Genomic DNA, 27,548 nt, shown 5'->3' on the forward strand with positions numbered 1-27,548 from the left:
TTCAAATGACCAAAGTGGCATAACCAAAGTGAGGTGGGAAGTGACAAACAGTAGTACAGCATTAAAACATATTTCTACCACAAAGACACAACAGGTTTAAATAACAACTTCAAGAGCATAAATAGTAACATGAAATAATTAGGAAGTGATGAATTTTGAGTATTTACTATTTTTATTTTTCATATGACATTTAATTTAAGCTTATATAAGTTAACTTTTTAAAACAGATATGTTGTGTTTAGCTACCTTGCAAAATTCCTAAAAATTTAATATTTAACTCTCACAGGCCAATACAAGCTGGCTTCAACACAGCATTGAAAAGGTTTAGACAGCATGAACAAGAATCTCTTCACTAAATTCTACATTACTGCATAAAATTGTAAAGAGTAGGAAAAGTACATAGCAAATGGTAAGTCCAACTCACAATCTACTATTTCTCAATCTCCTTCACCAAATGCTCTTTTAGGCTCATTCCCTCTTACTTAAAACTCAACTGTTAGGTCTGCTCTTCTCCATTTATATTACACTCCCTTGGAGATTTCATCCAGTTAATGTGTAACTTCTATGCAAATGACTTCAATACCTTATCAGTACACCTGACCGCATTCCAGATCTCTGACTCAGGATTTTTATCTTGCATGCATGACATACTTACTTGAATGCCACCTCAAATTCACCAAATGCCACATCTAAAATTGAATCCAATCCTGACTTACCTCTGACTTTCTACTCACAGAGATACAATTAATTAACTGATTTAAGTTATGCATAAGTATGCTTTAAGTTATTATACAAATTTATTGTCACCATTATCCTGTCTATAAACTCGAACTGATAGAATGATATCAGTCTTCTTGTGCCTCCTGCTAACATAATCCTACCTCAGCCAACCTTCTCAGAACAATATAATCTGTTTCTCACTCTTTCCAGGATTATTACCACAATCACCACTCCCTATGATAATCTCAATTTATCTCCCTACTGCTGCTTATTCAAGCCATTCTACACACCGCTGCCAGTAATATTCTCACATCATTATTACTTACCCACTTGTAAATCTTCAAAGTTATCATATTACTCTAACTTATATATCTTTAAAGTTAATCTGGTATTTAAAACCATAAATAAGACTGGGCGCAGTGGCTCACGCCTGTAATCCCAACACTTTGGGAGGCTGAGGCACGAGAATCGCTTGAACCCAGGAGATGGACGTTGCAGTGAGCAGAGATAGCACCACTGCACTCCAGCCTGGGCGACAGAGTAGAACTCTGTCTCAAAAACAAACAAAGCAAAACAACAACAACAAAACTATAAATAATATTGTAAATGATGTCCAGGGTCAGCAAGCTTTTTCATAAAGATCCATACAGCCGGGTGCAGTGGCTCATGCCTGTAATCCCAGCACTTTGGGAGGCCAAGGCCGGCAGATCATGAGGTCAGAAGTTCAAGACCTACCTGGCCAACATAGTGAAACCCCTTCTCTACTAAAAATACAAAAATTATCCAGGCATGGTGGTGTGCGCCTGTAGTCCCAGCTACTTGGGAGGCTGAGGCAGGAGAATTGCTTGAACCCACGAGGCGCAGGTTGGCCGAGCCAAGATCACGCCACTGCACTCCAGCCTGAGCAACAGATTGAGACTACATCTCAAAAAAACAAAAAAACAAAAAACCATACAGTATATATTTTAGGCTTATGGGTCTTAAGTTCTCTATAGCTACTACTCAACCCTGGTGACATACCATAAATGCAGCCATATGCAATATGCAAATTAATGGGTGTGGCTATGTTTCAACATTTTATTTAAAAGAGGCATCTGAACCACTAGCAGTATTTGCCAACCCAGATCCAGTCAATCTTATTTGTCTCTACTAAAGAACAATGAATCATACTGCTTTTTCTCCTCACTACAATCCAAATAGGCCATGTTCAGTATAGACTATGTGTCAGTTTACATATGTTATCTATAATATATATGCACAAAAACCTTGTAAGAAGCATGTTATCTTCCTGATTTTATGAATGAGGAAATGAAAGATCTGAAAACCCGATAAACTTGTCCACAGTCGCACACTTAGTAAGTGGCAGAGTCCAGTTAGATCTCAAGATCAACCTGAATTTTCTATTTTCATGTTAAGATACTACAATGCAAATACTATGTTTCGTATTTATCTTGTGTGGACAAAATCTCCAAGTGCTTTTGATGCTTACAAGTGTCCAGGCAACTATAGGAGCAGGTTGGTTCTAGAATATAATTACTGACCCATTAGTGAAACTAACCTATTCTTCAGCAGTATTGTTTATTGATGCCCCTACCAAGAGTCAGAAAAGTACAATTTGTTTAATAATGCTGCCAACTGCAGTCAGCTTAAACAGTGAAAACTATTGCCAACAAACAGCTAATGCACTGTTATGTGTTAGTATGTGTATGTTTAATTATTAAGACATAAGAAAACAAATTCTAGGCTTTCGAAAAAGAAAATTTCGAGCAACAGAAAATATATAAGAATACAGGGAAAAGTTTCACTTTATCTCATCCTAACTCTGAATCCCATCTGCAGAATACCACTGTTAATAGTTTGACGCTGCCATAAATATTTAGGCTTTTGCATCTCTCTGTCTCTCTCTCTCAAAATATAAATATCAATATTTCAATTTTTTAAGTGTTACATACATGAGAATCTTCCATATAAATATATTAGATTCCTGAATGGCACTCCATAATATGCACTGAACTTATTTAGCTACTTCCTTATCAATGAGCACTTAGTTTGTCTCTAGTTTTGCACTATTACAAACAGGGCTGAAATGACTGTTCTTGTACATAAATAAATCTTATTACATAATCAAGTTTCTCTTTAGGATATATATGCAGTGAAAATGACAGGTCAAGGGGTATGGAAATTCAAACTTTGACCACTTGCTCTTCAAAACTCCTGCAAATGGCTAATGTTCACATTTATAACACTACTAGACATAAATTAAGAGCATGGAAGAGTAAGATCAAATCTTGTTTAAAAAATGATTTTGCTCCCTAGAACTCTCTAAATTCTGTCTACCTCTTTCTATCTCCAGGGTAACTAGTTTATCATCTTTTCCCTAGATACTGCAACATCCTTCTCCTGATAGGTCTCCTTGTTTCTAGTGTTGGCCTTTCCCATCTAATACTATACTGCACCAAATAACTTTCTAAGTATATAGCTTATTATATCTCTATCATGCTGATATGGTTTGGCTCTGTGTCCTCACCAAAATCTCATCTCGAATTGTAATCCCCACCTGTCGAGGGAGGGACCTGGTGGGAGGTGACTGGATCATGGGAGCAGTTTCCTCTATGCTGTTGTTGTGATAGTGAGTTCTCACGAGATCTGATGGTTTAAAGTGTGGTACTTCCTTCCACTCCCCCCCTTCTCTCTCTCCTGCTGTCTTGTGAAGAAGGTGCTTGCTTCCCCTTCACCTTCCACCATGACTGTAAGTTTCCTGAGGCCTCGCCAGCCATGCCATGAGTCAACTAAATCTCTTTTCTTCATAAATTACCCAGTTCCAGGTAGTTCTTTATAGCAGTGTGAAAATGGAATAATACACATAGTGAAGAGAAAAAAACATAATTCTGAACATGACTTAGCAGGTACTGATATGATATTGTTCCTCCCTACTCACAGTTTATCTCATGTCACTCTCCATCCCCAGTGCTGGAGAAAAAAAAGGGGTGGGGGGAGGCTTTATTTCAGGCCTTCAAACATATCTCAGGGTCCTTGCATGACATAATCTCAGTCTGGGCCTAATAGCCTGCTCCCTTCTTCTTCTCCTAAACCCCACTTAAGACCTCAGTTCAACTGTCTCTTCCTTAGAAAAGTAGACTAAACAAAGGCATGTGTTAAAATTCTCATAATACCTCCTACTTTTCCTTCACAGCACCAATGATAGTTTAGAACTATGTATTTATGATTATTTGATTTATATCTAACTTTACAAGCTTCTTTGCAAAAAGAACTAAGTCTGCTCTAAATGTTATATCTACCCAGAACCTACTAGGCTTCCCGGAATATAAAATGTAGTAAATGGTAATGTTTTGACAATGCTTAATAGTAAACAGCACTAAGGTAACAAATCCATCAGCAATTACAATATCTAAGTAAGCCAAGAAATAATAAGGATAATCACTAGAGTGGTCTTTATAGTGTCTACATTTTAAAACCAAAATTGGACATCTCAATTTAACCAAGAGTACCGTCTTCGGCTGACAGATCTAAACCAGAGCTCATTTACCCAGCTCCCAGATCACCACTGTCCAGTACCCACAGACATATTACAGATTTAAATTCTTTCGAAAAAAATTCACTCACAAAGCATGATATATTAGATATAATGTCAATACAAACTCATGCAATACAACTTCAATTTAAATATAACCTCTGTTTCATATTTTATCAAAGAGCTATTAAAGGCCTACCTAATACCCAACAGTGTCCTAGCAGCAGGACATACAAAAATAAGGCACACAATGAAGTTTAGGAGATGGGTCAGAAAAAACAAGAGACAATTATAAAATGTTACATTAAGTACTTTTCTGGAGGCGTAAGACCTGAGCTAAGACTTAAATAGATAGTGGCTTGGCCAGGTAAGGGCAGAAGTGTATAAGCACAAAGAAAAGAAAGAAAATACTATAAGGGGCCCTCCAAACTTAAATATCATATAAATATGGTATTTATACCATATTTATATATGTTCATATATTTATATATATGATATCATGCTCAGGTACAGGGGTAAAAAAGAAATAAGTAGGCAGAAATAAATTTTATCTCCCATATGTCAGGGAAAGGACAGGAGGACAGTATTGATGGTTTTTCAAGCGGTTTAAAGAAATTTGGATAGCTCTGTGTCTTAGAATGCTGGAAGGGAAAAAAAGAAGGCCAAGAGATCAATCAGAGGTTCTCTCTTGAAAATAAGGTATGTAAATGAACTGAGTAGTAATAATATATAAATAACTGCTCAAAGTGCTCATCACTTTTATTATATCTAAACCATTGTTATACAGAATCAAAGTATGCAGATTCCCGACTTGCATCGTGATAAAAGCTATGAAAGGAACAATATCTGCCATTCCTGTGATCACATTTCCCAGAATAAGTCCCAATTCTAAATCTGGCCAGGCACAGTGACTCATGCATGTAATCCCGGCACTTTGGGAGGCTGAGGCGGGCAGGCCACCTGAGGTCAGGAGTTCGAGACCAGCCCGGCCAACATAGTGAAACCCGTCTCTACTAAAAATACAAAAATTAGCCGGGCATGGTGGCACGTGCCTATAATCCCAGCTACTCAGGAGGTCGAGGCAGGAGAATCGCTTGAACCTGGAAGGCAGAGGTAGCAGTGAGCCGAGATCGCACCACTGCATTCCAGCATGGGCAACAGTGGAAAATTCCATCTCAAAAGAAAATAAAAATAAAAATAAGTCCCAATTCTAAATCTGTCCTTAACTCCAAAAAATCTAATGGGATGCCATCAAAAATGTCAACTGGTGTATCCCTTAGATTTCTTCTGGTAGCCGGAACACCTCAACAATCTCAATCTAAGGAAAAAGAAAGAATCATAATAAAAGAGCTGGAAGTGAGCAGGGAGGGGGTAGAGAAGGGGTAGAGAAAGAGTATGGTATAAGATAGGTGACAACAAACTATTTTTTGTAAATGGCCAGACTAAATATTTTAGGCTTTCCACGCAATACTATCACTGTCACAACTTGTAATACAAAGTAGTCATAAACAGCATGTAAAGGAATGAGTATGGCTCTCATCCAAAATTTTATTTTGCAAAAAGAGACAACATGCCATATTTGGCCCATGGGACACAGTTTGCTGACTCCTGATATAGGACATTAACATCTTTTTTGTTGAATATCAGAAAACATGTTGACAGTTCAATAGCAAAAGCCATGAATGGATATGGTAATTACACACCCTACTACTACTTACACTGCAAACATATTGTCCCAATATCAAAGAACATATTTGAAATGTATCATCGAAGAGAGCATTTTGATAAAGAAATAAGTTGTCCAAAATTTTCCTTAAAAAATATAAAAAAAAGAAAATTACAATACTTACTGTAACACTGGTAATTCTGAAGTAATCATTGCTGGAGAGGTCCTTTCACAATGCAGCAAAATAATCAAGTGCTGTACAACTCAAAACTTTTAAAATAACCTCAAAGGCAATCCTGTCAATTAAAAAAAAGAAATTATTTTAAAATAAAATGAGGATGACAAAATTCATAAACTACAATCAATCCACACCACTACCAGTGATCACACTACTTGGCATTTACCCAAATGAGCTGAAAACCAATGTCCACAGATGTTTATAGCAGTTTTATTCATAACTGCCAAAACTTGGAAGCAAATAAGATGTTCTCACTAAGTAAATGAATAAATAAACTACGCATATCCTCACAGTGAAATATTATTTGGCATTAAAATTAGCTTGAGAGCCTTGAAAAGGCATGAAAGAACCTTAAATATTATTAAGTAAAGAAGCCAATCTGAAAAGGATACATACTGCATGATTCCAACCATATGACATTTTGGAAAAGGCAAAACTATGGAGCCAGTAAAAGAATCGGTGGTTACCAAGGATTTAGTGGGTGGAAGGGATGAACAGGCAGATCACAGAAGATTTTTAGGGCACTGAAACATGTATGATGGATGTGTCATTACAGATTTGTAAAAACAGCAGGAGTCCAAAAACAGCAAGACACCAACAGCAAGAGTCAACCCTAATTTAAAGTAGCAACTTGGGGTGATAGTGACTTGTCAATATAGGTTGATCAGCTGATAAAAAATGTTCTCTCGTGCAGGACGTTGATAGTACGGTAGGCTGTGCAAGTGTAGGGACAGAGAATATAAGCAAACACTCTTTACTTTTCCTTCAAATTTGCTGTGAACCTACAATGGCTCTAAAAAACATAAAGTCTCATATTTTTCAAAAGCAGGGGTAGTAGGACCTAACAGTCCACACTAGGCCATTATACAGTATCAAATGGAATAACACAGGTATAGTTAGAATTCCAGACAGAAAGACAAAGTACAAGGCAGAACAAATATTTGAAGAGATATAATGGGGAAGAATGTTCAAAAAATCATGTAAGATATCAAAAGAGATGTAAGATCAGAGAACTCCCAAGCAGAATACATCAAAATACACAAACTGCTAAAAACCACAGTTAAAGGGAAAATTCAAAAGGAAGCTAAAGAAATAGGATACATACATACAGAAAGACAAAGATCAGTATCAGTCTTCCTAATGGAAACTATGTAAGTTCAAAGACAATGGAGTAACATCTTAAAAGTACTGACAGAGGGGGAAAAAAAAAAAGTCAACCAAGTCAACCCTGAATTACATACCAAGTGATAATCTTTCAAAAAAATGAAAGGAGTCATACCATGGGAAATCGATGAGTAGAAAACTTCAAGAATAAGCCTCTCCAGTGAAACAACACTTGGGTTGACAAAAACTGAAATCAACTTTTACAGAATTCCTGAATCTAATAAAACTTACAAAGAGAGGGGTGCTTAACAAAGAAAGAAGCTGCAAAATTTGGTGAGAAGGCACTATAGCGTCTTTTGCTTACTTGCCTACCATCGCCCATTCCCCAACTCAACAGTGTCAATGCGGACAGCAGATCAAACTCTTGGTGCAACTTGCTGGTACCTGTGGGAGCAATACCAACTTCCTTCTCAAAAATGATAGCTGTGCATTTTGAAGAGATTCCCAGCTGGCATCTGCTGAAAGGATTTAAATATATATACTACACATAAGCTCTCTGGGGTAAGAGACAGCATACAAGACAAGCAGCAATATGTAAAGCCTCAGAATAAAGAGTCTAAGGAGGAAAATATGTTATGGACTAAGGGCTTTCAAAGACTCCCACGTATTCTGGGGAATTCAAGGTGCTACACGCATGCCCAAGGCTAAAAGCATGGTCAGAGGAGGCCTGAGAGAAGCATAGGCTTGCACCTCTAATTGATCTTTGAGCTCTGTGCAAGCAGAAGATGAAGACTAAGGCCAAGCTGCAAATGGCCAGGCTATTTATTGCAAAAATACTTCAGCAAAGAACCTATCTGCAAATACCCACAGAGGGTTTTTCCCTCTTTTGGGTGCCAATTCTTTAGGTAAATCTATCAGGTTACTGGTTTGACCACCAAGATGAAAAATGTCAGTGTCCACACAGGACAACAAAGACAGTCTTGGCAAAAGTAGTTGGGGGGGGGGGGGATCACTAAATAAACAGATGACTATAGATTTTAACAGTCAGTAAAATCAAACAGGGCATGGGGGAGGTGAAAGGATGATTCCCAGAGTGAAAACATTTTAATATTCAAAATGTCCATTTTTTTAATGTTAATGTTTGAATTTGTCCAGCAGGCTTTCCAGTTTCGGCCAGAAAGTACCCCCCCGCCGCAAAATAAAAATTAAAAAATGTGATCATTGAAGTAAAAAAGGCAGTAGGATGACATAACTAAAGTGCTGAAAGAAAAACCATCAAAAAAGAACTATATAACCAGTAAAACTATCCCTCAAGGGAGAAATTAAGACATTCATAGAAAAATAAGAGCAGAAGGAATTTGTCCCTAGACATGCCCTACAAGAAATGCTAAAGGGAGGCCAGACATGGTGGCTCACGCCTGTAATCCCAGCACTTTGGAGGCTGAGGCAGGTGGATCACTTGAGGTCAGGAGCTCCAGATCACCCTGGCCATCATGGTGAAACCCCATCTCCACTAAAAATACAAAAATTGGCCAGGTGTGGTGGCAGGTGCCTGCAATCCCAGCTGCTTGGGAGGCTGGGACAGGACAATCACTTGAACTCGGAAGGCAGAGGCTGCAGTGAGCTAAGATTGCGCCACTGCACTCCAACCTGGACAACAGAGCAAAAGTCTCCATATCAAAAAAAAAAAAAAAAAAAGGGGGGGGGGGAGGCAGGGGCACAGATATTATAGGCCGAGGCAAGAGGATCACTGGTGGGGGCCAGGAGTTCGAGACCAGCCCAGGCAGAATATATAGAGACTCCATCTCTACAAAAAAAATTTAAAAACTGACCAGGCACAGTAGCCCACGCTTATAATCCCAGCACTTTGGGAGGCTGAGGCGGGCGAATCACTTGAGGTCAAGAGTTTAAGACCAGACTGGCCAACATGATGAAACCCTGTCTCTACTTAAAAAAAAAAAAAAAAATTAGCCAGGCATGGTGGCAGGCACCTGAAGTCCCAGCTACTCAGGAGGCTGAGGCAGGAGAATCACTTGAACCCAGGAGGCGGAGGTTGCAGTGAGCCAAGATCGTACCACTGCACTCCAGTCTCGGTGACAGAGTGAGACCTTGTTTCAAAAAATAATAAATAAATAAACATAAAAAAATTTTAAAAAGGAAAAAACAAAATTTTAAAACTAACCAGGCGTGGTGGCACACACCTGTGGTTCCAGCTACTCTATTCGAGAGGCTGAGGTGGGAGGATCACTTGAGCCTAGGAGGTTGAGGCTACAGTGAGCCATGACTGGGCCACTACACTCCAGCCTGGGGTGACAGAGACCCTGTTTCAGCCCCCAAAACAAACAAACAAACAAACAAAAAACCAGGGCACCATATAATGGGGGGGTCCCCAATTCATTTCCTTACAAAGATATAAAAAATCACAAAGTTATAAACCCTTAACAACAGAATCTCAAAAAAATTTTTTTAAAAACCAGAGAAATTAGAATACTTTGAGATAAATGAAACAAAAACACAATATATCAAAATGTATGGCATGCAGCAAAAGCAGTGCTCAGAGGAAAATACAGTTGTAAAAATCAAGCTTTTAGGGAAAAAAAAAAAAGCTCAAATAAATGACCTAATTCTACAACTGAAGAAAAAAAATACAAAGGGCAAACTAAGCCCAAAGGCAGCAAACTGAAGAAATAATTAGGGCACAGATAAACTATATTGAGATTAGAAAAACAATACAATCAATAAAACCACAAGTTTGTTGTTGGAAAAGGTAAACAAAATTGACATATCTTTAAATAAAATGACTTTTGAAAAAAAGAGAGAAGGGGCAAAAGAATACGGTAAACAACATATGCCCACAAATTTAGTAACATATTAAATGGACAAATTCCTAGAAATGCACAAATCGTCAAAACTGGCTCAAAAAACACAAAAAACGTGAAAAGAACTATAACGAGACACTGAATCAGTTATCAAAAATCTCCCCAGGAAGAAAAGCCCAGGACCAGATGGCCTTACTGCTTAATTATACCAAACATGGTTTAAAAAGAATTAACATCAATCTTCCAAAAAAGAGACAAGAAGGAACTACTTTCGAATTCATTCTGTGAGGCATTTCTGTAACACCAAACTACCCAAAAACACTACAAGAAAATTACACATCAGTATCTCTAATAAACATATATGTGAAAATCCTCAACAGAAACATCAGCAAATCAAAACACACAATGTGTAAAAAGAATTTTACATGAAGACCAAGTGGGATTTATCTCAGTCATGCAAGGCTGGTTCAACATTCAAAAATCAATTAATATAATACATCATATCAAGAGCCAAAAAAGAAAAACTACATGATCATACCAAAAGACAAAGGAAAAGCACTTGACAAAATCCAACACCCATTCATAATAAATACTCTCAGTAAATGAGAAATATAGGGGAACATTCTCAACTCGATAAAGAGTATCTCCAAACACTGCAGCTAACATCACATGTAATGGAGAGAAACTCAAAGCTTTTCCGGTTAAACCAGGAAAAAAGCTAGGATGCTATTCTCAACCACTCCTTTTTCACATCATACTGGAAATCCTGGCTAATGCGACAAGAGAAAGAAAATACACAAAAGGTACATAGCTTGGGAAAGAAGAAATAAAACTTTATTTCCAGATGACAAAACTGTCTATATAGAAAATCTGAAAGAACTGACAAAGGCAAAATAATAAAACAACTCTTGGAACTAATAAGCTATTATAGCAAGGTTTCAAGATACAAGGCTAATATATAAAAGTCAATCATTTTGCTGTAGACGATGAACAAATATAATTTTAAATGAAAAACACTATCATTTGCATTCACATCAATGAATTAAATTCTTAGGTGTAAATCCAACAAAATACGTAGAATCTATATAAGAAAAACAATAAAATTGTAATGTAAGAAATCCAGAGGCCGGGCACCATGGCTCACGCCTGTAATCCCAGCACTTTGGGAAGCTGAGGCAGGTGGATCACCTGAGGTCAGGAGTTCAAGACCAGACTGGCCAACATGGTGAAACCCCATCTCTACTAAAAATACAAAAATTAGCCAGCCATGGTGGTACGCGCCTGTAATCCCAGCTACTCGGGAGGCTGAGGCAGGAGAATCACTTGAACCCAGAAGGCAGAGATTGCAGTGAGCCGAGACCATGCCATTGCACTCCAGCCTGGGCACCAAGAAAGAAACTCTGTCTCAAAAAAAAAAAAGAAAAGAAAAGAATCTCTTAGCAATGTATACACAAACAGACATACAACGCAGGTGGTTGATTTGCTAAGCAAATCAAAAATTATAATTATGACAATGATGTTATTTGTGAAGCCACTTTTCAACAGTTTCTGTAAGTGGTACTCCATCTACATAGAAGAGATAGACTCATTTACTATTTTTAATGGAATTTAACTATTTTACTCATGTTTATATCAAATTAAGTATATTAACAGAAAACTTTTTATCGAATATAACATACATGAATATACACTAAGTCTTAACGTCAACCATGGGTTCTTGGAAACTAAGAGTTAAAGCAAAATGACATGTAACAAAACCAATTTTAGCATAGGCTAACTGATATAAACAATAGTTAAGTTCCTACAGCATACTTCTGGTCACAAAAAAATCAGCAAACTTCCAAACAAACACCAAAACATTTAAAATATTAAACACTAAAATAAATGTTAAGCTTTACATATATTTAAGAAAGATTAATTTTAACAAGTCAGATAATTATTTACCCAATTATTCCAGCTCAGAATCGCAGGTGGCCAGAGCCTATCCCAGCAGCTCAGGGAGCAAGGTAAGAATAAACCCTGGACAGGTCACCATTCCATCACACAGGGCACTCACATACATACCTAAACTACTCATACTAGGACAATTTAGACATGTCAATTAACAGGCACATGCACATATCTGGTATGTGGGAGAAAACCAGAGTACCCAAAGAAAAGAAATCCACACAGACATGGGGAAAATGTGCAAACTCCACACAATGGCCCCAGCAAGCAATCTATTTTTCTTTCCCTCATCAACATTATAACAAAATGATATTTGACAGCCTACTGTATACTTAAATTCTCTGTAGTATAAAGATTTAAGTAGCAATCAAGAAAATAAAGTTCCAAACTCTTTTCCCAGTAAAATTTAGCCTGTGAGACAGATTTTGTAGCTCTTTTAGTGAACAAAAAGAATGCCAAAAATAAAATTGGATTTTCCAAGTTGCACAGCAATTCACACGAAAAGATAAATAAGTAGGAAACATTAAGACTCAAGAAAGAGAGGGGTAATAAATCTTTTGAAAATATCAGCCTAGAAACTCTCAAACATTAAGCAGACAGAAGGATATTTTAAGCCAAAACTGAATGATGTGCTCAATGGGATAGCGATGAAGTTCACTGGCAACAGCAGGTTAGATCATTATTCTGCTCTTTCTCTCTGAATGTTGTACTGTAAAAGACTATTTTTAAAATATCTTGGTAACATAAACCTTAAAATCAAAAGAAATGTAAGAGTAATTTAAGAGTTTCGGTTCTGGGGCTCAATTACCTGAGTTCTTATACCAGGTATTCTACTTTCTAGCTTTGTAACTCACTATGCCTAAGTATTCTCATACATCAAACTGGAATAAAAAAAGAACCCATATAGCATACAGTTATTGTGGTAAGTGACTGGAAGAGTACCTGGAACTCTAGAATGAATATTAATTCACAGCTACAGGAGGAAGACAAAAGCATAAAGGAATGTAAGTTTCATGAGGGAAGGTATTGTTTGTCCTTTTTGTTCACTTCTACATATGTGTGAACACATTTTTTTTTTTTTTTTAAGATGGGAGGTCTTGCTCTGTAGCCCAGGTTAGAGTGCAGTGGAGCAATTCATAGCTCCCTGCAGCCTCCAACTCCTGGGCCCAAGTGATCCTGGCCTCAGCCTCCCAAGTAGCTGGGACTAAGTACACGCCACTATGCCTGGCTAATTTTTTAAAAACTTTTTGTAGAAACAGGGTCTCACTTTGTTACCCAGGCTGCATTTTCTTTTTTTTTTTTTTTTCGAGACAGAGTTTTGCTCTTGTTGCCCAAGCTGGAGTGCAATGGCGCGATCTCAGATCTCAGCTCACTGCAATCTCCGCCTCCCAGATTCAAGCGATTCTCCTGCCTCAGCCTCCCAAGTAGCTGGGATTACAATTACCCACCACCACACCCGGCTAATTTTTTGTATTTTTAGTACAGAAAGGGTTTCACCATATTTGTCAGGCTGGTCTCAAACTCCTGACCTCAGGTGATCCGCCTGCCTCAGCCTCCCAAAGTGCTGGGATTACAGGCATGAGCCACCAAGTCCAACCTCACTTCTATATTCTTAATGCTTGAAACCTAGTAAACAGTTGTTGAATTAAAAATATGTGTGTGTATATGTGTTTATGGATATATTTATTTTTAAGGAGAGTACACAAAGTTAAAAACAAGGAAAGCTCTTAGAGTTAGCAAACTAATCAAAGTTAGCAGCTTTCTTTTAAAAAACAAAAAATCATGGCTGGGTGCAGTAGCTCGCGCCTGAAATCCCAGCACTTTGGGAGGCCTAGGCGGACAGATCACCTGAGGTCAGAAATTCAAGACTAGCCTGGCCAACATGGTGAAAACTCGTCTCTGCTAAAAATACAAAATTAACTGGGCATGGTGGCATGCGCCCGTAATCCTAACTACTCGGGAAGCTGAGGTGGGAGAATTACTTGAACCCAGGAGGCGGAGGCTGCAGTGAGCCGGGATCACGCCATTGAACTCCAGCCTGGGCAACAGAGGGAGACTCTGTCCGTCTCTAAATAAATAAATAAATGCATGTTATTGATTGGATTGCTCTAAATTTAAGCAGCATTAAAAATGTCACAGTCTTTAAAACAGCTAACAAGTAAAAATGAACCTCAAGACAATTAACTTGCCTTATCCTAAATCACCCTGCACTAAATATATGAGAGAATGCTCACACACACACACACCTTTCTGTCAAAATTACAAGAATTTATGTTCCCATGCATATTATAAGAAAAGTGAGTCTGGGCAACATAAGTAAGACTCCCATCTCAAAAAAAGAAAAAAGAAAAAAAAAAAAGGCCTTGGAGTCCCAGCTACTCTATTCCAGAAGCTGAAGTGGGAGGGTCACTTGAGGCGAGGAGGTCAAGGATGCAGTGAGCCATGATTGGGCCACTACCTTCCAGCCTGGATGACAGAGCAAGACCCTGTCACCAAAAAGAAAAAAGGAAAGTAAATTATTATGATTTTTAAAAACTACAATTTTCCCCAAATTCAAATAACCACTATCACTCAACCTCTCTCCAGTTAAAAATTACATGCTTTTAAATATTTTACAAATCAATCTACATACTCATACAAATAAGAATTGTGTGACAACTAATAGCTTCATTAGGAAAAGCATATCACTAGTTTAGTGGCTGTACATAAGGAACAATAAAAATATTCCAAAAATGTCCTCTGGCTTAAGAAAATAAACATCTACTATTAAAGAGATCCTAAAAGAATTAACTAATAGTACTTATGAGAAAATTGTCTTTTATAAATACAACAAAACCTTACCAAAATAAGTAAGTTTGTATAGCCCCATGATTTTCATACAGAAATCATTTCAAGCGTTCATATAAACAAACACTGGCACTACCACAGCCATAAGAAAAAATTACAACATTTAACAAAAACACACATGGTGTTTTTAATATGGTAAAGAAAGCATCACTGAAGACCAATCTTTCTATTTTCAATTTCCTTTAAACTATGTATGTGTGTGAAAAAGTATACATGTATATATTAAACCCACTAAATGAAACTTCCCATAAACACTAAAATTTCTCCAATTTATAACTCAAGCTTAAAGGCCTTATCTAATCAACCCCCTTTCCACATAATTACTACAAAAATCACTCACAAAAACCTGTAAGTTTTTGAAGAAAGAATATATACCTATTGAGTTTGATGATGCAGTGAAAAATTCTCTGGGACCACAATCCGGAAGAAATGAGTTCTTAATAAATTCTACGGCTAAATGAACGTTTTAAAATAAGGTCCAAATCAAATAAAAGATAACAAGTTGCAGTGGTTCATTGTTTTGTTGATTCATTTAAGAAAAGTTATTTTATAACAAAAAATTCCGAACAAATATTGTTTATTGAAAAATAAAGTATCTAATTTTGTGTGGTTACTTTAAATCCAAAGAGAGCTATTTGTGAGTTCTTCTCAAAACTACTGTTCCACCATTAGATAACTTTTTTTTTTTTTTGAGACGGAGTCTCGCTCTGTTGCCCAGGCTGGAGTGCAATGGCGCGATCTCGGCTCACTGCAACCTCCACCTCCCGGGTTCAAGCGATTCTCCTGCCTCAGCCTCCTGAGTAGTTGGGATTACAGGGGCCCGCCACCATGCCCGGCTAATTTTTGTATTTTTAGTAGAGACAGGGTTTTGCCATGTTGGTCAGGCTGGTCTCCAACTCCTGACCTCAGGTGAACCGCCCACCTCAGCCTCCCAAAGTACTGGGATTACAGGCACGAGCCACCGCACCTGGCCTGTTTTTTTTTTTTTTTTTTTTTTTTTTTTTTTTTTGACAGAGTCTTGCTCTGCCACTCAGGTTGGGGTACAGTGGCGCGATTTTGGCTTGCTGCAACCTGTGCCTCCCGGGTTCAAGCAATTCTCCTGCCTCAGCCTCCTGAGTAGTTGGGATTACAGGCGCCCGCCCCAACATGCCCGGCTAATTTTTGTATTTTTAGTAGAGACGAGGTTTTGCCATGTTGGCCAGGCTGGTCTCCAACTCCTGACCTCAGGTGATCTGCCCGCCTTGGCCTCCCAAAGTGCCGGGATTACAGGCGTGAGCCACTGCGCCCGGCCCCATTAAATAACATTTTATCTGAAAATCTGAAAGATCTTCCACATCTTGAACACTGCTATAATTAGGAAAAACCTCATGATTTTCATATAAATATGAAACTGTAATGGATCCTAACATAATGAATAGAAGAGCTGTCTAAGAGTTTTTACAGATACAAAGTTGAATGAAAATTGGGGGAGAAGAGAAAGATTATTCTTCAAGTAGAATAAATAAATATAAACAAAATGACAGAAATAGGAAAATCACCATTTGAGGAATATCACAATATTTTTTCAGATGGGAATCAATAATGAATACTAATGGGCAAAAGTACAGTAACTCCAGGAAATCCTTTTTTTAAAACGTATTAAAAGAACTTACGCAGAATATCAAAGTATCTCCCCTGAGGAAACTAATTATAAAGAGGAAAATGGTAATGTTATAGTGAAGAAATCCAGCAGACCCCTCCATAACCAACTGATTACAGTTAACACTGCTAATAGTGAGACATATTAACAGGGGCCTCCTAATAGGATAAACAAAGGACACAACTATATTTCTTTAGCATTCTTGCCAAAAATGCATAACCTGAATTTAATCACAAGTATAATCAGATAAACCCAAACTGCAGGATATTCTGCAAAATAACTGGCCAGTATTCTTCAAAAGTGTCAAGGTCATGAAACAGTAAGGCTAAGGAACTGTCCCTGATTACAGGAGAGGCATAAAAACTAAACTCGTGTGATCACACACTGGATCATGCACCAGAAAGAGGACTTTAGTAGGACAACTGATGACATTTGAATAAGTTCTACATTTTAATTAATAGTATCATATCAGTGATTTCTTGACAATTACTATGGTTATGTAAGATATTGGCAGTTGGGGAAGCTAGGTGAGGGGTACAGGGTTGAAAACCTCTGTGCTATTTTTGCAACTTTATTAAAGTATGACATTATTTCAGGAGAGAAGGAATAGAACCCAAACTAACTCCCAACTCTACACTAAAATACAACTCAATAAAAGATCTAAGGACATGAAGAAAAAGAGGTGAGGTACTTTACCAAATGACCTTCCAACTTTCTCCCCAAGGTTCAAAACATTTCTTTACTCTTAGTAATACACTTACAAAAGCTTGGCATTAGTGCTATGTAAGTTCCCCCTCCCTACTCCTAGTCAATATGGTGTCTATCTCTTGAAGATCAAAAATTATAACTACTCATTACAAATAAACTGCACTTAAAACTATTTGCATATCCCATAGAGTTCGATGGAACTCTATGGAACACGTACTGTGTAACAGACAGAATTTCTTTCTTTTTTTTTTTTTTTTGAGACATTCTTGCTCTGTCACCCAGACTGGAGTACAGTAGCGCGATCTTGGCTCACTGCAACCTCCGCCTCCTGGGTTCATGCAATTCTCCTGCCTCAGACTCCCAAGTAGCTGGGATTACAGACATGTACCACCACTCCCAGCTAATTTTTATATTTTTAGTGGAGACGGGGTTTCACCATGTTGGTCAGGCTGGTCTCAAACTCCCAAGTGATCCACCCACCTCGGCCTCCCAACATGCTGGGATCACAAGCGTGAGCCACTGCACCTGGCCCACAATTTCAAGCAACCCTTGATGGACAATAAAAGAAACTGATAAAACCAGATAATTCTGTACGGGAATAATTTCTCCCTTTATCTTTTATTCTTATACTTTGCAATTCCAAGGCTCTTCCCTTGTATTAGTTTCCTAGGGCTGCTGTAACATACAAAAAGCTGGATGGCTTTGAACAACAGAAATTTATTCTCACAGTTCTGGAAGCTGGAAGTCCACAATCAAGGTGTTGGCAGGGCCATGCTCTCCCTGAAGCCTCTAGGGGAGGATCCTCCCTGGACTTGTTCCAGCTTCCGGTAACCCCAGATGTTCCTTGGCTTGTTGGAGCATTAAATCTAATCTCTGCCTCCATCTTCACATGGCCATCTTCCCTCTGTGTGCCTCTGTGTCATCACACTGTATTCTCTTCCCTGTGTCTGTCTTCTCTTCTTATAAGGACACCAGTCATATTGGATTAGGGCCCACGCTAAATGCCTATGAGCTTGTTTAATAACTTGATTACATCTGCAAATATTCTACTTCCAAATAAGGTTGCATTCATAGGTAGAGGAATTAAGATTTCAACGTATCTATTTGGGGGACACAAATCACAAATACGACATCTCTCTATTCTATAAAAGCATTGTTTGGAAATTATTCAAGATCATTTTAAGAAATGTTTACGAAGCAACTCCTCTATGCTAGGCACTATTCTAATTAGCTACAAACAATGGTAAATAAATTAGATGAAATTCCTGTATTTAAGAAGTTGCTATTTCTAGTCCATAGAATCAGACAATAAAGAGATAAACATGAGAGTTTCAGATGAGAAGTTCTATGAGGTGATAAATTACTTCAAAAGGATGGTCTTATATTTCTAAGGAGGTGACACTTCAGCTAAGACTTGAGGGACATGCAAGTGTAATGACCAAGGCAGGAGGCTGGAGTAGAACAACTATTCTTTTTGTTTGTTTTGAGAAAGAGTCTGGCTCTGTTGTCCAGGCTGGAGTGCAACAGCGCAATCTCAGCTCACTGCAACCTCTGCCTCCTAGGCTCAAGCAATCCTCCCACTTCTGCCTCCCAAGTAGCTGGGACTAGAGGTACACACCACCACACCTGGCTAATTTTTGTGTTTTTTGTAGAGACAGGGTTTTGCCATGTTTCCCAAGCTGGTCTCAAACTCCTGCCTCAGCCTCCCAAAGTGCTGGGATTATAGGTATGAGCCACTGCGCCAAGCCTGAATGATATTCTTGACAACTGAGGAAAGATGTTTGTTTACTTAATATGACCGTGTAGCAAAGGTATAGACAGTTTACAATTTACTAGACCTACCAACCTTAAAATTATGTGATTCATAAACAATAATTTTCAAAGAATCATCAATTTTGCACAACAAAGTTCGATACTTAATTTTTTTAATATTACACCCATTTCAATTTTGGCTAAATTTGTACAGACCATAATCATGTTGTGAGCATTTGCTTATCACAAACCTGAAGGACACAGTAAACCACACCAATAACGTAGTGTAGGTTAAGTCATGACAATGTACTTTTATAATATGAAACTGTGGTAGTTATTATACAGTAGCATATTTACTATTAAATAAATATTATGCTTCACCACTATAAGAAAATTAATTTCTAGGTGGCGAAAAACTTTGAGGATGGTTCAAGAACTGGAGTATTCCCCCAACAGAAGGTTTTTCAGAATCCCACAGACTGTAAAATTAGGGGAAGAACAAGTTAAGTGAAGTATAAAAGTCTCAGAATAATCATAACCACACACTTTTATCACTGCTCACTGGAGCACCATGCCTGCCAGCTGCCCAAGGCAATCATCTTGATTAAATATACTCCAGGGATGCCTCTGATCAGGTTTCTCCTCTTTATTTCTCTAGTGTTTCCCACTGACAAGCTCACTCTCATCAATGAGATATAAAAAATCCACAGAATTAGTGAGGATGCAAAAACTGTTATACTAAGTACAAAATTCTGGGATATGATTATTGATGTAGGTTAGTATAGCATAATACAACGATCAGATTTAATGCAGGCTGTTATGTGGAATTAACAGTTTACTAGACTCATTTCTTACATCTCAATTCCTACAAACATGCAGTATTTCTGTCATGTACTCTACTTTTATTTTTTGAGACAGGATTTCACTCTGTCACCAGGCTGGAGTGTGCTGGCAGATCTCAGCATACTAGAACCACCCCTTCGCGGGCTCAAGCCATCCTCCTACCTCAGCCTCCCCAGTAGCTGGGACTATAGGCACTTGCCACCACGCCCAGCTAATTTTTTGTATTTTTGGTAGAGACACAGGGTTTGGGTTTCGCCATATTGCCCAGGCTGGTGTCGAACTGCTGAATTCAAGCAATCCTCCTACCTCGACCTCCCGAAGTGCTGGGATTACAGGTGTGAATCACCACACCTGGCCTGTCATGTACTCTTATTAAACATTAGGCTCTCCAGAGAAACAGCAACACCTCTACTGGCTAAATAGTGTAAGAGTGATTCTGTATGTAGTTATCTGGGACAATTGATATTTTGCTTTTTAAGTCCCAAAACACTTAAGCATATTGAATGGCAAACCTAAATTATACTCCCCTGATTTCACTGCTCAGAGATACACCTTCTATCTCTGCACCGCAAAAACAGCTATAAGGGGTATCTTTATGTGAGAAATGTGGTTTGAGAGAATTGGGTGAAATGCCTGAACATGTGAGAGGTAGGTTTCCTGGTGCTAAACCTGCTTCCTTTCTTCCCCAACTACTCCTTCCTCCATGCTCTATTCTAGGTAAAATGGTAAGTTTCATTGACTTCAGCCCCAACTGCCTCTGCTCATACCACTCTCCATCTCCATTTCACCTCCATCACATCACTCTTCCTCTTCTTCCATACTTCTAGATCTCAACATTTCAAATGTTACTGGATGAAGTAATAAATCTTTTCTTCAAAAGTATCCTAGAAAATTTACTGTCTATGCTGTTCATAGCAAGTAACTGCTTTATTTTAATTTGCACATGAAAATATTAAGCTTTATGGGTAAACCCAAGGTCTTGGACATCTGTTTACAGAAATATCTCAACTATCTGGAACATAGCTGAAAACTCAGAGAAATAGTCTCCCACACTCTGAATTCTCTTAGTTACCCATAGTGTCTCTCCCAAACCATTTTCTCTCCTCCATTCGACATATATACCACCCTTTAATCTTCCTTATCAGTGCCATCTACTCACTTTCTGACCACCTACCACTGCTCCTCACATTCACTGAAGGTATCTGCATCTTAGTCTTATTTCTGCCCTGCCCTACCATATGTCCCACAACCATAGGCAATGTCCACTGAAAACCCAAGTCTCAAGATTCCTAGACATTTTCAATTCCAAAGACCTACTTCATGTGCTACACTCCACAGCCCGACACTTTAACCAATATGACCTAATCTTCCAACATTCACAGCTTTCTCATGGTTACACTACCATAGCATCTGCTCCTCAGTTTCATACACACAGTCTAGGGCTTACTCCTTTCACTGTCTACGTGTCTCTTCTTCATTTCATTTCCTTAGTCAATCTACACATGAATGATTACCTAAACCACTTTCTCACAAACACTCCTCCTAGGCTCAAGCAATCCTCCTGCTTCCACCTCCCAAAGTGCTGGGATTACAGGCATGAGCCACCATGCCTGGCTCAGGTGGAATCTTAATCCCACTAAGCAATCTTTGTATTTGTCCGTGGCTCCCTTTCTGATTCTCTTCAACAACTATTTCAAAGTTTTACTAATATTGAGAACCCATCCTAGGGACAACCTCAATACTCTCCAAAGTTCATCCAAAAATAATTAAGTCATTAGTTATGAATTATCGGTTCAACTTTTTGTCTCTCCCTCAATCACTCTTTATCCTTCAATACCATCTCAGAAAATAAGGTATCCTTGTAGGATAGATTTTTTGAAGGATATAAAATTACAGCCAGGCAGGAGGAATAATCTCTAGTGTTCCATAGCACTATAGGATGACAGTAGTTGAAAATAATATAGTTTCATAACACCTGTAATCCCAGCACTTTGAGAGGCCGAGGTGGGCAGATCACGAGGTCAGGAGTTCAAGACCAGCCTGGCCAACATGGTGAAACTCCGTCTCCAGTAAAAATACAAAAAGTAGCTGGGCATGGTGGTGCATGCCTGTAATCCCAGCTACTCGGGAGGCTGAGTCAGGAGAATCGCTTGAACTGGGACCCAGGAGGTGGAGGTTGCAGTGAGCCGAGATCACGCCACTGCACTCCAGCCTGGGCAACAGAGCGAGACTCCATCTCAAAAAAATATATAATAATAATAAAGTTTCAAATAGCTAGGAAGAAAACATTGAATGTTCCCAACACAAAGAAATAATGAATGTTTGAGATGATACACATGCTAATTACTCTGATCTGATCATTATATATTATGTATACTGCAACAGCACTATGTACACCTAAATAGGTACAATTGTGTCAATTTTTAAAAAAACTTAAATCGTTAAATTTAACCTATTTTTTAAAAAATAAATACCATGCATAAATAATTGTGGCACAGACAATGAGGTAATGGTGTTCAATATGATGATTCCAGGGTCTGAGAAGTCATGCAGTGCCCAACATACATCCCATTAGTAAATACTGTGGTTATTTAAAAGTGAAATAAAAATATCTTTCCTGGCCGGGCATGGTGACTCACGCCTGTAATCCCAGCACTTTGGGAGGCCCAGGCGGGCGATCACCTGAGGTCAGGAGTTTGAGACCAGCCTGACTAACATGGAGAAACCCCGTCTCTACTAAAAATACAAAATTAGCCGGGCCTGGTAGCGCTAGCGTGTAATCCCAGCTACTCGGGAGGCTGAGGCAGGAGAATCGCTTGAACCCAGGAGGCAGAGGTTGCTGTGAGCCGAGATCGTGCCATTGCACTCCAGCCTGGGCAACAAGAGCGAAACTCGGTCTCCAAGAAGAACAAAAATATTTTTCCTTCAAAAAAAAAATATGGAAAAAAACATATTCTTCTTGTTCTTGCTCCCCAAGTCCCCATGTCAACATTTCATTTCCCTACTAGCTCTTTTGCTAAGTCTACAAACCACCCAACTATCCCTTATCACTTAAAACATATAGCCTGTAATTTCGTATACATGTTAGGCACTATACACCTTGTTTTCCTTTGAAGAAAGGCAGTTTATATTCATTGCTTCTACCTTCTCATTTTTCATTCCCTCTCATTTAATAAAGAAAAAAAAACCTTACTATAATCCCAATTCTCCATTGAAAATACTCTTTGGAAAAACAATCACTACAAAGTATTGTATGATATTAAGAAATTATTGTTGATGTTTATAGTGCTTCTTAGTTCTTATCTTTTAGAGATATATACTACAGTATTTACAGATGAAGACAGATTGTCAGGGATTTGCTTCAAATAAATATAGAATGAGTGGTATACAGATGAAATAATAGTAGAGCCATGAGTTGATAACTATTGAAGCTGGACAGTAAGTATCTAGGGGGTTCATAGAATTCCATCTACTTTTGTATATGCTTTGAATTTCCATTAACAAAAAGATAATAATCCCATAGATCTCCACATTATCCTAGTCTTTTCAACTAGACCATGGTTGTTAACCAGAACAGAAATCATTGAGTCACCTGGGTTTGGGGAGTATTCCCTTCTCCCAAACTCCTCAAACACTCCCCAATCCTTCCTCCTCAAGCACCAATAAACTGCTTCTACTGATGAAATGTGATGTACCCTTTAGTTATGTTAGGTAGTAAAAAGGTTGTTAACATTAATTTTCAAAGCACCTGATGACTCCAACATCTTTATTTCACATCCTAACTTTACTACTGCTTCCTGTAAAAATTTTCTTAGATGTAACACCATGACCTTGGTCAGGACATCCCACAAATTGAGCTTCTTTTCTAACAATCCTCTACCCTCTCTGTCCTCCAAAACAAGAACCTAATTAAATTTTAAGATTATGTGTTTTATCCAAATTCCTCATTTTATGTAATGAAATCATGCAGTCATCCAAGCTAGAAAATAAAAAACCCTGAAATCAGTCTTGATTTCCCCTTCTACCTACCCTTCTTCCCCTTCTACCATATCCTGACAATTTTACCTGTAAAATGTATGTTAAATCCATCCCTTCCTCTTCCTCTCTAATCTTATACTGTCCTAATAAATAAAGGCCCCTGCTGTCCTGTTGAATATTTCAATAGTCTCCTAGTCTTCTTGCTTGCCGCAATTCAATTCTCCACCCTAGAGCCAGACTGATTTATTTAAAATATTTAATCACACCAGCTCCCTATTTAAAATCTTTCAAATAACTCTCTACCACTTCGAGGATAATATTCCAATTCCTAAACATAGCAAGCAAAAATTTTAAGTTCTGGGTCCTCCCCGGTCTCACCTCCAATCTCTCTCTGACACTGTAATTTACATCTCTGTAATACCAAATTATATACTTGTAGTTCATCCCAAATACCTTTATGGTTCAGACCTCCATGCCTTTGCTTATACTATTTCCTCCCTGAAACATTCTATTCACTATTTTGTTTGTTAATTGAAAGGGTTGTTAATTGAAAGGCCAGGGGCGGTGGCTTGTGCCTGTAATCCCACTTTGGGAGGCTGAGGTGGGCGGATCACCTGAGGTCAGAAGCTCAAGACCAGCCTGGCCAACACGGCAAAACCCCATCTCTACTAAAAACATAAAAACTAGTAGGGCATGGTGGCACGTGCCTGTAATCCCAGCTACTCTGGAGGCTGAGGCATGAGAATTGCCTGAACCCGGGAGACAGAGGTTGCAGTGAGTGGAGATGGCGCCACTGTACTCCAGCCTGGGTGAAAGAGTGAGACTCCATCTCAAAAAACAAAAACAAAAACAGAAACAAAAAAAAAAAAAAGAAAGAAAAGAAAAGGTCCAGTTTGACTTAATAAATATTTCAATAGGGCAGCCAATGAAATAAATACAGAAAAATGAGTAACTTTTGTTTGTATATTTAAAAAACTAATATAAAATAATAGGCCAAGTGCAGTGGCTCGTGCCTGTAATCCCAGCACTTTGGGAGGATGTGGCAGGAGGATTACTTCAGCCCAGAAATTTGAGAGCAGCTTGGACAACATAGTGAGACCTCGTTTCCGTAGCAAAAAAAAAAAATTTTTGTTGTTTATTTGAGACAGAGTCTCGCTCTGTCACCCAGACTGGAGTGCAGTGGCACAATCTCAGTTCACTGCAATCTCCACCTCCCAGGTTCAAGCAATTCTCCTGTCTCAGCCTCCTGAGTAGCTGGGACTACCGGCACATGCCACCAAGCCTGGCTAATTTTTTGTATTTTTAATAGAGAGGGGGTTTCACCGTGTCAGCCAGGATGGTCTTGATCTCCTGACCTCGTGATCCACCCACCTAGGCCTCCCAAAGTGCTGGGATTACAGGCGTGAGCCATCGCGCCCAGCCAAAAAAAATTTTTGTAAAGTTAGTTAGGCAAGGTGGCATGTGCCTGTAGCCCCGGCTACTCTGGAGGCTGAGGTGAGAGGATGGCTGAAGCCCAGGCAGTCGAGGCTGCAGTGAGCTATGGTTGCGCAACTGTACTCCAGCCTGGGTGACAAAGTGAGACCCTGTCAAGAAAAAAAAAAAAGAGAGAGACAGGAAAAATAATAATAGAAATAAATATTCCATTCATAATAACAATACAAAAATAAAAATGTATCAACTTATCAAAATATACAGAATAAATATGAAGAAAATAGTCATTTTTAAAGATTGACTAATGATTATTTCTAAACAGTGAAATTAAGGGCAACTTTTATTCTTTGCTTTTGCATCTCCATACATACTACAAGTATTACATATGCAATAAAAAAGAAAGATTTTTAAAATCTGGATAGATCTAAATAACTAGTTAGTAACACACTGCTAAAAAGTTACAAATGCCTATCTCTACATATACACACCTCCCAGGGCCTACCCAAATTGTAAAAGGCCTTCAATGTTAGTCCAGGGAACTTAAGATTTCATTTTGTCTAATGAAGCTATCTACATAAATGTTAATTTGAGGCACAGTGGTGGAAAGGACAGAGGGATTACAGCCTAGCTATAAGGCAAACAAGTATAAAGCTCTTATGATAGTACTGTGAGGAGATATTATGGGACTTAATCATGAATCTAGCAGCAGGTAAGCAACAATGAGCTCAAGAAAAAATAAACTGGTAGCCCTGAGCAGTTCAACTGAATGTGGTGGCCTAAAAAAGTGCCATTAAGAGAGATTTATTTCAAAGTATACACACAAGAGAATGGTGGTAGAATTTAAAAAAAAAAAAGGAAGATGCAGCACTGGGGAGAAAAGCACTCCCCACAGGGATAAAGGGTAAAGATAATGGGCTCGGTTTTAGAAGAAAGGGAAGATGACAATGGATCGTTCTGTCAGAAATATCCAATGCAGAGATATAATATTAAAGTATCATGTGCTGGGCACTGTGGCTCACACCTGTAATCCTAGCACTTTGGGAGGCCAAGGCAGGAGGATTTCTTGAGGCCAGGAGTTCAAGACCAGCATGGGCAACGCAGTGAGCTCTCGTCTCTACAAAAAATAAACAAAATTATCCCACTGTAGTGGTGCCTGCCTGTAACTCTTGATACTTCAGAGGCTGAGGTGGGAGGACTGCTTGAGCCCGGGAAGTCAAAGCTGCAGTGAGCTAAGATTATGTCACTGCACTCCAGCCTCAGTGAAAGAGCAAGACCCTATCTCACCAAAAATTTAAAAAAAAAAAAAAAAAAAAAAAATCATGTAAAGTAGATTAGATTCAACAGAAACAGACTCTGATCTTGGCTGTAATATTTACTAACTTGTAAATATTAAAATATTAAAAATCTTGTAAATAGTAAAAAGTTAGTAAATACAAGTTAGTAAATATTTTTGTAGTAAAATTTTGTAGCAAAATTGATCTTGGCTTTAATATTTACTAACTTGGCTTTAATATTTACTAATTTCTCATGCTAGATCAGTATATATTTCCAACTTTCTCTCTCTCATGGCAGAAGATATAAACCAACAGTCTTATGCAGATCACCTATACAGAGATGATCATATGTAGACTACCAACAGAAAAGAGCTCAACGTACCTTAAGAAGGGGAGGAAACTTGGAATGCTGCCCAATTATCAAGGCTACACCTCAGTGCCATATCTCCAACGGCCCCTGAGATACTTCCATGACATCCTAAGCTCTGTGAAAACCAAGGCAGGGGGTGGGGAGGCACACACACAGTGAATAATATTTATGATCACCTACAATTTTAGCATGTCAGGGGAAGAGGTAACACCTGAAGTCAGGTGAGTGATTCAGAATGAAGGAAAAAGGATAAGTGTGCCCTTGGTTCAAACAGGAAAACATCACAGCAGAAAGTAGAAAGATCACAGGAAAGTCTCAGAAGAAAGTTTCAGGAGCTAAGGCCTTCTGGTGCATAAAAGCAATAAAAGATTTCACAAAGGAAAAAAGTAAATGTGTTTTCATAAAAATTAAAACCTTTCACATCAAAACAAACAAGTTAAAAGTATACCACAAATAACAGCTGCAAGTCATAACTTATACAATTCTGAGAGGAGGAAAAATTGTTAAAAGACGAATATACTCACAGAGGGAAAAGGGCTAACGCACTCGTAGAAAAATTCTCAATATAACTAGGAAATACAAAACATCACTTCATTGCTGATTTAAATTGCATTTTTTTGATCAACAATGAAGTTAAGCATTTTTGCCTCAAGAACACATTTTAAGTGATAATACTCAGG

At 38.4% G+C, this 27,548-nt stretch overlaps 1 protein-coding gene across 10 annotated transcripts in view; it reads right to left on the bottom strand.

Annotated features, from left to right (window-relative positions):
• STAG1 (STAG1 cohesin complex component) overlaps positions 1-27,548 on the bottom strand; it is a 408,398-nt gene that overhangs the window by 282,318 nt on the left and 98,532 nt on the right. For all 10 annotated transcript variants that reach the window (XM_016942000.4, XM_016942001.4, XM_009446530.5 and 7 more), the window contains exon 2: positions 6,103-6,214. In XM_016942000.4, the coding sequence (XP_016797489.1) occupies positions 6,103-6,131 (29 nt within the window). In that variant the 5' untranslated portion in view covers positions 6,132-6,214. The remainder of the gene's footprint in view (positions 1-6,102; positions 6,215-27,548) is intronic.

The sequence above is a fragment of the Pan troglodytes genome, chromosome 2 (assembly GCF_028858775.2).
Source record: "Pan troglodytes isolate AG18354 chromosome 2, NHGRI_mPanTro3-v2.0_pri, whole genome shotgun sequence".
In the NCBI taxonomy this organism is placed as follows: domain Eukaryota; kingdom Metazoa; phylum Chordata; class Mammalia; order Primates; family Hominidae; genus Pan; species Pan troglodytes.